We start from the raw sequence: 13543 nt of genomic DNA, 5'->3' as shown, positions 1-13543 counted from the left end.
GAAAAGTGAGACTAAAATGATTTATTGTAAGTTCTACCCTGGATTGCACCAATTTGTTCACCACCCTCACACTTTTTGACTATTTTGTCCTTTCTGTTCGGCTCCTCGGCCAGCAGGGAGGCCTAATGCATCAGGGTAACTCCCCGTGGGCCTCAGTCGCCAAATATTTGCAACAAGAATTTATCCCAACGGCAAAACCAAGAATAGCTGCCCCGGGCTACAGGAGGCCTGAGGAGGAGTGGGATACATTTCCAGCGCTGCCAGAATGTTCACCCACCCCTGCTCGACAAGGCTCAGAGCTGCTCCACAGTCACATCCTAGGGGATTCCAACAGGGGATCATTTTCACATAACAACAACAACATTATCCAGGACAAAAATAAATTGATGAGTGACACAATGCTGAAATTCATCAACAAACACTTGAGGGACCAGAACGTTTGTGCGTGACTTTGGGGACAGATTCGGTTACGGCCAAATGCGGAGGGACCTTCAAAGCAATGGCCGAAACCTGGATGGACAACTTTCATCTGCAGGACCGTGACACCTGCATGCGCTCGCTCACCTTTTCTTCGCGTTGGCTGCATATTTAACTGATACCGCTCTGGTTCTTCCCCCAAGCGGGTTTAGACTCCACTGTTGTATCACAACGCTTACACATTTGCAAACACACTATGGATAAGAAAGAACACTCAGCACTTTGGAGGAAACAAACCAGCATCTTCACATAACAGACATGCTTCCGCAGTGCAACCGCTGCATTTCCCGGCCACTTTGAGAATATCAAACAGCCACCGAGCAGAAGGAAGAGCAGGCATGATGGAAAATTAATTTCACTGCCCAAAGCCATTAAAACATTCATAGCCAAGCCAAATGTAAAAATTGCAAGGTGTCATGTAGTAACAAGGTTCATATGTGGGGTATAAAACAGCCAACCTACGCTCTGATAGCAGTGGGGGTGCACTTATGTACTGGGAACAGCGGACACCTGATTAGGTTACATTTCTGCCCTGGTGACCAAGAGGCATGAGGCTCGAGGTGGCAACCATGGCAGCAGGGATTTCTGCCAGACGTGCAGTCCAGTAATAGCTGAAGAGCTCAGCTGCAACCTGAAACACATTTCAGAGCAGATACTAATGCGTTTGAGACGATGGTTTCGCTTTGGCCAGAACCGCTGAAATTATGAGCTGTGGTTTTAAAGTGGACCTGGATTTGGCCCAACGGCTACTGATCCGTCCTACTGTTGTTTGTGCAGCTAAAAAGATCTTCATTTCCTGGCTGAAGTTACTGGTTAAGTACATTTAGCCCTTTGTTTTTTAAAATTCCACATTAAAAAAAAACAAACAAAAAATGTCCGCACATTTAATCGGTAATAGCTCCACAACTGCACGGGCAAAATGAGTGGGCTTAGGCTCCATATGTCGGGGAAATGTGAGAGATTTATCAACTAAAACAAGGCAGATTGAGATGGATCTTTTAATAAGTGTAAAATTTCTGTGGAGTCACTTTGTAATCTCTCTTTGCTTTGAACTTCATATTTAATCATAAGCAGACAATTCAATTTAGGTGGTCTTTAACTATTTGTAGCCTACAAGCTGCAACAGACCCTGTGACCAGCGGTTGTGGGAGGCTAATAACGAAGCCGCCTGCATTCACAAACAGCCGGTGAACTGTGGTGAACAGCAGCAGTGCAGCTCCTTTCTTTACATGTCATATTCAACGTGCTATGATCATATTATTAATAGACAACATTAACTTTTCACAATCCCGCGGTTCAATCTTCGGTTCAAAACAAGTAATCTGGAGCTTATGTAGAGCAAACAGACAGAAAAATAAAACTCCTCCAGGTGATGTCATTTGGATGGGTTTTGCGGGTTAAAAGCAAAGAGATATTTTAATATGTGGAAGGCAGAGGGGAGTTTGATGCCACGTTTTCCCAAAACTAGAAGCATAAGAAGAATTGGCCTTTTTCAAAACAGCAGCAAAAATGAGCATAAACTCTTCTGCATACGTTGATGTATTCATCAACGGGCCCTAACACAACCGTAATGTGGCGAAGTAACCTCGAAAATATATGACTCTACTCTAAATCCCTATTAAGTAGTAGGCACTTTTCATCCGCCATCACTATGACAACCATACGAGCTACCACTGCTCCAGACTGCTCAGCATGACCAAAATTTTGTTTTTTTTAACCAGAATATGGGTACTTACACACTCAGACACACACACACACACACACACGATGCTGCAGGACACCAGTTGCTCAGACAGACTGCTCCTCCTGAAACGTACTTCATGTTTAATTATAGAGTGAAAAAGAACACAGCAAACACGGCCTATCCTTGAGTCACGCCGGCTATTTTAAACCAATCAATTAGCAAAGGCCACTCGTGCAGAAATAGTCCTGCGTGCACGGTGCTGGAAGACAAACCACTGTACCGGCTCATATTTGTGATGCAGTGAACACTGGGTGGTGGACTGAGTGGGAGGCAGGCAAACTAGAACTCAGTGGGAGGTGGGAAAAAACTGAAAGTAGATGGGCTGAGCCAAGAAGGCAGCCGCTGCTACATCTAGCCAACAATCACCAGCCTCTAAAATGTACAAACCACAGCATTACTTCTGTCACTTTGTGCACATGCTGTGCGGGATAGAATCACATACAATCTTTTAAAATTCATCCACGGCAAACTAGAGCTACATGCTAATTTTTCTTTTGACCTTAAAAGCTGTAAGACTCCAGTGTTTTTAAGTTGGACACCTGTTGCTTAACATCTCTTTAATTTGAAAGTCCTTCTCACGCAGGAAACACTGCTTGGAGTCTTGAGTCGGATCTTTGTAAAAAGGTTATTGATGCCAACGCTTGGTTACAACGAAGTGGGAAATTCTGCCATAATGTTAACGCGAACTGGGCCAGACGTTGCTACGATGGTTCGCTTTCTCTTCAGAATCCACGCATTAAACACATCACCGCATCGTTTCCAAATCACTGCAATTCGTAGGACTTGAACTTGGGAAGCTGTAATCGTTATTTGGGTCACGCTGGTTTTTTTAAGTACTTACAGCGAGTGTGATTTAATGCAGCACCAGCTGCTGTTGCTTTCGTCAGAAAAACAACAGAAGAGCAACCGGTTTGCTTGTTCTGCAACCAAACGAGCGAACATTGTAGGTGTGCACAGGTAGGCCGGCGGCAATTAGCTCGGATTTGATCAAATATTAGGATTTTCGCTGTAGCTAAACGTGGCAATGCATCCAGGAACCATAGAGTTTCACTGCTACAAAACTAAACCAAGAAAACGTGTGGGGTCACAGGTGTCGGTGTAATAGAATAGCTCGTCCCACAAACCGGATACTATAACCAAACCAAAGGAGGAGACATTTGAGGACGAGTCAAATTGATCCTCTGAACAGATACGCGCTCTGGCTAAGCTGTTAAATCCAAAAAATGTAATAAAAGAAATCCCTCATCCCTCGCTCAGCATGGATAATGTACATCACCTTACAAGCACCAATGGAGTCACTTTAAATGTGGCTAATACTGACTCATAACCACTCAAACGATCAAAACTACGCCAATTTGGAGTTTGTTTGTTGGGTTTTTTGGGCTAGTTTTGGCCATCGAACACCGCTGCCTAGTTACTAACTGGCAACCGCACAAAAGTTCGTTTTCAGGCCTTGAAATCCACAAACAAATAAATAAATAGATGAGGAATGAATTTCATGTGAGCAACTGGGAGCTGCTGTGGGAAACAAGCAAAGCAGAAAAGGATGACAGGACTTCAGGAAACATGGTAACTGATCGACTGTGATGGTAATGACATCCCCCCCAACCCCTCCCCAAAATGTCCCGTGCATTGACATTGGACTTCTTGTGATTAAAGTGTCACTATGGGCTGCTCATTACTTCCTATCTGAACTTGCTGGTGACAGCAGAGGCCTGATTTCATGCAGAACAAAGGGTGACAGATCAATAAATTAGCCATGTGCAGCTGATGACTAACTGCTCCGCTGTTGGACAACATCAGCCCTGGAGGAGGAGCAGGAGGCGCACGATTGTCCAAACGCTAGTGCCCCGAGGCTTTCACCAAGATGCACGAGTGCCACAGTCAGTCAGCCAGCTGTTGGCCTGAGCATCCTCAAGTCAAGCTTTTCACTCAAAGATTGACTTTAATCTTTCAGACATTTCCTGAAGAACTCGAGTGCGACTCACGCTGCTTTTTGCTTTCGGCACCAAATCAGCAAACAGCTACGCACCGTAAAGAGCCTGTCGATCACTCTGCTTTGAAAAGATCGCTTTCAAACTAATAGCATAATGGCTGCACGGACACAGCCTCCAAAATGCAATAAAAAAAAAAAAAAAAAAGGGTCAGCACAGTAGCCAATATAATGAAAAGACGTGCGACTGCTGCTTTTATGTGGAGCCAGGAGCGCGTTAGGTCCGTTTAATAAATGATCGGTGCTGTCACTGCACGCTGGTGGAGCTGCATACAGAGCAGCAGCTGAGAAAATGACATTTTCACAGAGATGAAACAGAAGTGCAGCTGATCAGCACAGGAGAACAGGGGGCCAGGCTCATTAGGAGAGGGCTGCCATTTTGAAAGGACGCGTTTTTTAGCATGGGGCAACTTGAGGAGATGTGACATTTTCCTTCACGCCTTTATTAGCTCTCAGGATGGGGACGTGCTTAATGACTGCTGAGCTTTCCCCTTCAAGAAATGCCACCCTAACTTCCAAATCTCAACATGTGCCGTGGACATACCAGGAGGGACGTGTAACAAAGCCGCCGCCCGTTCCTGAGGCGTTACGCACACTTTGGAGCCTGCAGCCTATAAAGCCATGTGTCTTTTCTGACAAGCCAGGGTCTATAGAGCCAGGGAGGGAGTGGTCAGAGTGTGTGTGTGTGTGTGTGTGTGTGGAGACGATTTACTTTTGCTCATTAAACTGCCAAAGAAACTCACTTGGACATCAAACATCTCTTGCTTCACACGGTGCCCCCTCTAACCTCTCTCTCCCTAACGCACACACACACACAGCTCACTGATCCACACTCACTGCCACAGTAGTGAGGAGTCTACTGATCCTTGTGCATAAACATGGCACATGATTACATCTTGTCCAACCACGAGGACACATCTGAAGATCTCATGTGAGCGCCAACACACACACACACACACACACACACAGCTTGTGATTAGCGATAAGAATGGGAGCATGTAAGACCCTCGGCTTTCCATGAAGGGGTGCGGCGCAGACAGAGATTCTTACATTATATCCATTATGAGCCGCTGCAGTCCAAACACACACACACACCTTGTTCTACATGTGGCACTGTACGTTTCTGCCACGCCGCCCTCGTTATCACTTTGGCCGTGATGAGCACAGGAAGGGGAGGGGGGGGCGGCTTAACTACCGTAGACCAAAACCACATGCACCTACTGTACGTGGAAACACTGTGCGTGTTTCCCCGCGACCTGCGCGGCGTTTCACGGGGTGTTGAAGCCACAACGTGCGGCTCCTCTTGTGGCAGCACGTAAAAAACAACAACAAACGAGACAAAAGTTGGAGCGTTGCCTGAGGCTTTGGTGGCAGCTTGACTGGGGCAACTTAACATGGCGGAGGCTGCTTTTCCCTGGTCACAGCGATCGGACTTGGGTTACCAGCCCCTCCGTGAACTCTCCACGCCTGTTAGACTCTGCACACCCACCACAAGAAAAAAAACGCAGCCTCCGTTGTCCTTACGCTGGACCCAGTGGATCAACCCCCAACAGCTTTGCATTAAAATATAATGAGAAATCCTCACCAGGCGACCCCCCACCCCACACACACACCTCCGGAGCAGCAGCCGTGCGCCTGGAGAGGTCCAACACTTCAAGGCTCCACAAGTTTCTCTGATTCAAACGAGCTTCAAAACACAACTTATCAGCGCGATCCACACACAAACGCCGAGCGGAGGAAGTGAAACGAGGCGCAGCCACAGAGAGGCTCCATCCATCCATCCATCCACCCACCCACCCATCCATCCGGCAGGAGCAGCGGGCTGGGACGCACGCCGGGCTCGCTCTCACGCACACAGTTTAAAAGCTTGGTCGGTGGGAGAAGGTCAGACACGTCTCTGCGTCTGCTGCGAGGGGGGTGATGGGCAGCGGGAGAAACCAATTGCAGGGCTGCACACCTACCTTCGGTTTCTCTAAAGGCGCATTTTGAGGCCGGTCAGCTCCGACAGGACGCACGTTAGCAGCGAGCGGCGCTTCCCAGCAGCTAAATCTGCTCCGCGTTGGGGGGAAATTTCCAAGTGGTCGGACAGTGTGTGAGCAGCCGTGTGTGAATGGGAGGAGGGGGGAGACAGCCTACGGTGGGGCGAAGAGGAAATGCGTCATTATTAGGGGACCCAACGTTTTGTAGTCCATGTGTCAATCTCCATGTCCACGGGGACAACAAATGGGTGTAAAGGCAGAAAGGAGACAAGAACATAACTCAAGTAGCTCGAATGTTCGCTATGGTGCGTCCTTAAAGGGCGACTCCCCCAGTTTAAGGTGTAAAGGTGCCTTCATGCTTTTAAACTGACTTCAATATAAGAAAATATTTTTCTGCTTCTAGCTAAAAAAAAAAAAAAAAAAAAAAACGCCTCGAGATGACATCAGCCGGAGGAGGTTTTTTTATTACAATGAGTTCAGATCATGTCAGCTGCAGGAACTCTGGAAAAGCAGGTCGACCATTATCACAACCTCCATAATGTCAGCAACAAGATGACGTAATCTGAACTGAAGGCTCCTCCAAGTGATGTCATCTGGAGGTGTTTTTTGGGGGTTTTTTTTTTTAGCTAGACATAAAGCGATATTTTGATATACGAAATCAAAGGGAAAATTTAATGACATTTATTTATGTTCAACCCAAACGAGAACCAAAAGAACCAAGTTAAAAAAAACAGTGAATGCGTCCTTTAAAGGGGCAGCTTTAATTACTCTTGAGCAGATTTTGATTCTTATTAATCATTAATTAATTAATAAAGGCTGCCTTTGTTTCCTTTTTGTTTGTTGGGGTAGTTACAGGCGGTAAGTAATTATTCTATTGAAGAACTCTACATACAGTTTTAAGGTACATTTTTGTTTGACAAGTCTGCAGGTAACAGTGCTGTGACCCATGGTTTTCTGAGAGGACCATTCAATGGGTAGAGCAGCAGGATGGGATGGCGAAGCTTCGGGTTCAAATCCCAGCCTACCCACCAGGTGTTTCCCTGAGCGAGACACCCAGCGCCACTGCTCCCCCCGGGGGGATGGGTTCCCTATTTGTGCTTCTCTACATTTTGTTGGGAAACGTTGCACTAAATACGTCTGGCAGTTGCAGATAACGTTGCCAAACAAAAATAACTAGGATTTTCACAAATAGGTTGAGATAAGAGATTTGGATCCTCGGGGGAACAGTCCAGTCTACTCACAGTTCAGAGAGTGGAGTTCTGTTTATTCCCACCTTTAGGAGCTGCAGTATTGGGTGATGATGACTTCATGATTCAGCAATTATACTAATAATAGCTTCATTTTAATTACATTTTAAGGAAAATAAGAACCCGTTTCCATAGGACTGCGGTCACAGGTAACAGAATCACCTTTTAAATGAGACTTCAGATGTTTTCTTTGCTTTGGCAGATTTTTCGTGTTGAGACTTCTGAAGTTTCCTTTCACTGGGCACCTGCAGACACGGACGATGGGGTGGGGGTCCTTTCAAATACAGTCGACCTACCACAGCAACAGTAGAGATGTGGAGCTTTGATCTGTGTTCAACAACACTCGAGATTACTCACTGTTACTGTGGCAGTTTGTGTTTCAGGTCTAGTAAAGTACAAAATGTCATGGTTTCGTTTGTATTAGTATTTAAAACGTTAAATGAATTGCACTGAATCCAAAGCACAAAGATCTGTATAGAGCAAGTTGTGACGTGTGCAGGTAACGTACATAAACTGAAAGATTAATACCACCACCTTGTGGCTAAACACATGCAGTACAGTTCACTGATGGGGTTTAATAGGTTACAGATTATTTTTTAAAACACAATTTAATTATTTCAGTTACTATAAAGTAATTTAACGTGTTACTTGTAATTACTTTTCACACAAACTGGGCCCAGGATTGATTTCAAACTGACCAACTGTAAACAAGTCTGATAGTGCAAAGTGGTATTTACCACGTTCTGACTTGAGAAAGATTATTGTTGAATTTCCTTCTTTCTCCGACTGCTCAGGAATGTGCATTGGTTTGAACGGCAGAAGCAGCTGAATGTCAAACACGAACTAATGTTACATTCCACAAATACTGTAAGTACATACAATTCTATTTATTTTGACATGTAGTTACTCCTCATCACTGCTGATAATCTTACTGCTACTCCTTGAAATTGAGGTGGTTGGGATCGAGATCATGCTCCAAATACCTAAAAAACTGTGGATTACCTGTCGTAGTTCAAAAAGTTGTATGGGGCGGTGTAGAGTAATCGCTCTAGTGCCTTTATAATCACATCCAATGGTTTAATCTACTAATGTTGAACCTGAGGGCAGCAGGGAGGCGGAGTGGTTAGTGCTGCAGACTCACAGCTCTCACAGGTCTCTGGTTCGAATCCCCAGCCGAGAATTGGCGGCTCTACTCATTACTCTACACCCATCAACAAAGCCACAACATAACCAATACACCTCAGAAATTAAAGTTATAATTAAAAAGGCAAAACTCGAGTCACTATTGGTCCCACACAATTGCAAATCCCATCTTTTGATGCCCAAAGCTGCAATACTGCTGACTTCCTTTTGGAAATAAAACAAGGTGAAAGAAAAAATGCATAAAGACTTTACTTTAAAGTGAAAGGGTTTGAACAGAAAGTCTGGACTGGATAAACGGATAATACAGCAGTCTTCTAATTTAATGCTGAGCAAAGTCATTTGTACAATTATTTACATCGTACTCTTAGAATCTCAGAAATCATGGCAAAGTTATGCGACATTCACATATACGCCATAAGCTGGCCTTCAGCTGCGCTTCCACACTCCAATTAATACAGTGCAATTTGCTAGAGCTGTTGTGTACATGCGTTGTTGGTGTGAATCAGGTTAGCGGTCACTTGTTTCAAGATACAAAGTGATAAAGTAACAATACATGTTGCAACCATGAATCGTCACTTTAAATAAGTCTGGGTGTTGTTTGAATGGACTAACACGTCTACAGAAGTGCAGGAAATTGTTGGTACTTCTCCACACACAAGAAACAAAAAAGGGGGCCTACAATTTTCTCGGAAATAACGGACAAAAGGTGATACAAAACATGAATAATTTTTAAACCATGTATTAAATAAAACAAATACAAATGAAAATGGCCTGAGCAGAGTTGTTAGAAAAGATCATAAATGAATATAGTCATATTTCAAAGTACGTAATCAGCATCACACATCTTTATTAAGCCCTTTTCTGTATCATTTCTTATTAAAGAGAATATTTTAAAGCTATCTGATTTCTTTATTTCCTTTTTTCTTTAATTACGTGTCAGTTTCAAGTCATTTCAGAGCTGCAGATTCTCTTATTTCTGTTGAAGAGAACCAACAAATTCCCCCACGTCTGTATGATTTAGCTAATTTCTGCTGAAAATCTGAGCCTACTGGCACATGTACAGTGTGTAACCACAACATCGCTTATTCATCTTCATTCAAACACGTCGCACTAACACTTCTACACATCCTCCTCCGCTACTTTAGGTTTTGGCTCGTGTATAGCAGATTCCATCCCAGGCAAACTGGTTCTCCTACGTGCAGCAGTCTCAATCTTCTGCACCAACTCTACATCCCAGGGATGAGTGACGAAGCTGAGCACCTCCCCGTCCTCCACTCCCCCTGTTCTCCCCACTCTCCCTGTCCTGTGGATGTAGTCCGTGTGGGATTCTGGGAAGTCATAGTTAACGACCAGGCGCACTCGGGATGTGTCCAGGCCCCGAGAGGCGATGTCGGTGCACACCAGCACATCTACCGTGCCCTTCTGAAAGGAGCTGAAGATTCCTGCACGTAAAGCAGCAGGCATCTCCCCTTGCAGACGTGCATGCTGAAACCCCATTTCTTCTAGTGAGTACCCCAGCCAGTTCACTGTGGCAGACTTGTTGCAGAACACCAAAACACCACCTCCTCCTTTTTCGTGCTTCAGCAGCTTTAGGGCTTGGTGGAGCTCCAGGATTTTGTCAGCACCTTTCACCTTTAGGAAGGTCTGCTTGACATGTGGCATGAGAAAGTGCAGCATCTTACTCTTAATAACCACCATGCTCCCAAGATCTGTCACCTTGCTAAGAACTTCCCCTACTCCGCCAGGGAAGGTGGCCCCCACAACCAGCAACTGGGCTCTATGGCACGGGCCCCGTGTTTCCTTTGGATCACTGGCAATATTTGTGTGGAGCAGGATGCTCTCCAGCATGTCACAAAAGCTGGGATCGAACATGGTGTCGGCCTCGTCCACCACCATGAAGCTCAGCTCACTCAAGTCCAGACAGTGTCTCCTCAATGCCTTGACCAGAGCACCTGGTGTAGCCACTAAAATATCTGGATGATTCCTCTTGAAAACCATCTTGATGTGTCCTAGACCTCGTCCACCACCCACAGTCCTTGTCAGCAAGCCAAATGGAGCACACAGAGTCCTGGACACAGCGGCTACTTGCTCCGCTAGCTCTCGGGAAGGCACAAGCACCACAGTGCGAATTTTGTGTGCGCTCTCAGTGTAGATCTGTGATCCCTTATCCGCCTGTAGCCTGTGAACAATAGGGAGGAGGTAACTCAGTGTCTTTCCACTGCCTGTCTCTGCGGCACAAAGAATATTATGACCTTTCATGATTTTTGGGATGGTCTGCAGCTGAACTGTGGTGGGATGGGTAATGTTGATACTGTCCAGAGCTTCCACCAGCTCTTTGCATATATGCAGGCTGTTAAACTTCACCAATGTTTTCTTTTCATCGTCCCTCTTCTGGTTTTCAACAACACAAGGTACAACAGTCTTGGTGTTGTTGATTGTGAAATAGTCACCGAAGGATTTATTGTGTTTCCATCCCTTCGAGCAGAGAATGGGCTGCTCGAACTTCCCAAGTACGTAACCAGCAGACTGGTTCAGATCGGGGTTCTTGCCCTGGATCAGGAGCTTGCCAGCTTTGATAGTTTGGATCTTGACTTTGCCCCGAGTCTGCTTCACGTTTTCCACGCGCTTCTTCAGGTAGCGAGGAATCCGTATAACTGCGATCTCTTGTGGCGCGGCTGTAGTTTGACAGAAGCGAATCTGACTGACAGAGCAAAAAACACGACACGGAGCCGATGCTTTAACGAACACGGGGCAGACGAATCTGCTTGAGTTTAGAGCTCTGGACGCAGCCAAAGCCGAAAAACCGACCTTCACGCACTGCATGATGGTGGTTAACTAGCTCACTAGCAGCTACCAGTTATCTGTCACTAATAAAAACAAGAACTAACGAACAGAAGACTGAGATTAAACTAGTTTGGTCCGCTCGAAAATCTCCAAAAACTCACTGTGAATTGTCCAAAAACATTAAAAATATGTTAGCATGTTGCTTCAATGGCCAGAAGTGTCTCCATGCTTTCCTGACGACTTTTAATGACGTCAGACGGCGGGGTGGGGATTACGTATGCAGGAACGCCCACATTTCAAAATTACCTTTCTTTTTAAATCATTTCTTTTAAATTAACATTTAATATAAATACGAAAATATGCACATAAACATAAGGAAATATAAGGAAAACAAAAACGTCATAATTATTATTATATGAACTCTAACTGAAAAAGGTAAAGTAGGGGATTTTAAATGAATAACACAAATTTACCTTAGTTCCACTATATGCATATAGCTAAATACGATATTCTCCACAATATATTATATACACAAAGCGTTCGCAGTTCTTCTCAAGGAACATTCCCTACAATAGATGGGTCAGACCATCCTGTGGGCTTTCGTTTTTCTTGAGATGCCTTTTGAATTTCATTCACCTGGGCACAGGAGTTTATGTGTGGCAGACTGAACTGGCCGCACATAGTTTAGAAAGGCTCATACCGAGCCATGAAGACCTCTGTAGACCTTTATATCTATAACATGTTATACTAAGACGTAGGTCAGGATAGGACTGAATCCACCAAGACTCATCCTAGAGAAACCAGGTAAGAAGGGCCGGGTTTAGGGAGGTGACCAAAAATTAAAAAATGACTTCAATAAAGCTTCACAACATAAGGGAAATTATTCTCCATGCAAAACTCCATTCTGTTGCATAATACAGTGAGCTGAAGCAAGCAGCAAAGACAGTGTCTCTGACTGTCCTTAAGTAATCAGGTAAAACCCAGACTTAAACTCTTCAGATCATCTGTGGTGAGATCTGAAGATGACAGTTCACAGACACTTCCCATCTAATCTGATGGATTTGGAGGAGATCTGCCAGAAACAAAATGATATACTGCACAAAACCGGGCTGCAAAACTTGTAGAGCCTTGGTCCAAGAATATTCAAAATGATAACCGCTTCTAATGAGGCTTTTATAAAGTATTGTTGCACTTTATTTCTTGTAGATTGGTAGATTATAGATTTCATGTCATATTTAATGTATAATTAAGTAAAGTGTGCAAAAGAGCTTTGAGGGTTTTGAACTATCTCTGAAGCAACTCTATCAGATCGTAGATACCACTGATTTTTCTTTTCGGTAACTATGAGGTCTTTGCCCACATGAACTGACACGGGCCTGAACATTTTATTTCACAACATGCCATCAGTAAATGTTTTGCTTATCTCTCTTTTCTAAAATTACACAAAATGGCAAAATTAACTGCCAATGTTAAGAATAGTGTCCCTTCCTAACCTGAATGCTGCGTTTATTTTTAAGTCTCGTACATTGCATGCACTTGTACTGAGGGTAAATCAATCAGCTGATCGCTGGTTTGGCTAATCAGCACCGCCTGCAGTCCAGTCATGTCAGAGATTGTAATAGATTAGAGAAGGGTTAGAAAGAGGGCTGCCAATGACAAAATCGTGACTGTCGATAGCTGAGTTCTGGTCGGCAACGGCCCAGCCAAAGATACTGCAAAAGAGCCTTGAACATTTATAAAACTTACACCTGGTTATTAAGCCTTTCAAGTCTGTCGCCATTGCCCTAACTTATAAATGACCAGTTTAAATAACCAGACATGTTTCTCCTGGAGCTCTTAAGGGGATAATCCAGTCTTGCTGCTTTGCCTCTGGGAGATTAAACCAATAAAAAGGAGACTAATCTCAGCAGGCATGCATCCAGAGAGAAGTCAAAGGGAAACCAAAGCCACTTCTATTTTGCACTGTCTCTCCTATTTTACTTTACAAAAAAATCAACTGGCTAACTGTCTACACTCACTCTCTATATTGATTGTCCATCAGCTACCATTCCTGCCCATGTGCTGAACGAATCAGCTCACCGATTGATTTACTGTAGTTTCAGAACAATCACACACACTTCCAGTAATAGGGTCTCGGTCACATGTCGGACACAGAAGTGCTGTGGAAGAAATCCAA

General features: G+C 44.4%; 2 protein-coding genes across 6 annotated transcripts in view; both read right to left on the bottom strand.

Moving 5' to 3' along the window:
* The window catches only part of tln2a (talin 2a), an 84629-nt gene extending 78295 nt beyond the window's left edge, over positions 1 to 6334 (bottom strand). For 2 of the 5 annotated variants that reach the window (XM_067489810.1, XM_067489846.1), the window contains exon 1: positions 6176 to 6334. The gene's annotated coding sequence lies outside the window, so the exon portion shown is untranslated. The other 3 variants (XM_067489838.1, XM_067489828.1, XM_067489820.1) reach the window with 3 other exon arrangements.
* Positions 6335 to 8876: 2542 nt separating this feature from the next.
* ddx28 (DEAD (Asp-Glu-Ala-Asp) box polypeptide 28) lies at positions 8877 to 11609 on the bottom strand. Its single transcript, XM_067489860.1, has one exon. The coding sequence runs from the start codon at positions 11404 to 11406 to the stop codon at positions 9703 to 9705; it is 1704 nt and encodes a 567-aa protein (XP_067345961.1). The 5' UTR covers positions 11407 to 11609; the 3' UTR covers positions 8877 to 9702.
* Between the last annotated feature and the right edge of the window lie 1934 nt (positions 11610 to 13543).

Source organism: Channa argus, chromosome 2 (assembly GCF_033026475.1).
Source record: "Channa argus isolate prfri chromosome 2, Channa argus male v1.0, whole genome shotgun sequence".
Lineage (NCBI taxonomy): Eukaryota > Metazoa > Chordata > Actinopteri > Anabantiformes > Channidae > Channa > Channa argus.
The sequence above is the reverse complement of the archived record's forward strand: the minus strand, read 5'-3'. Positions and strand labels throughout refer to the sequence as shown.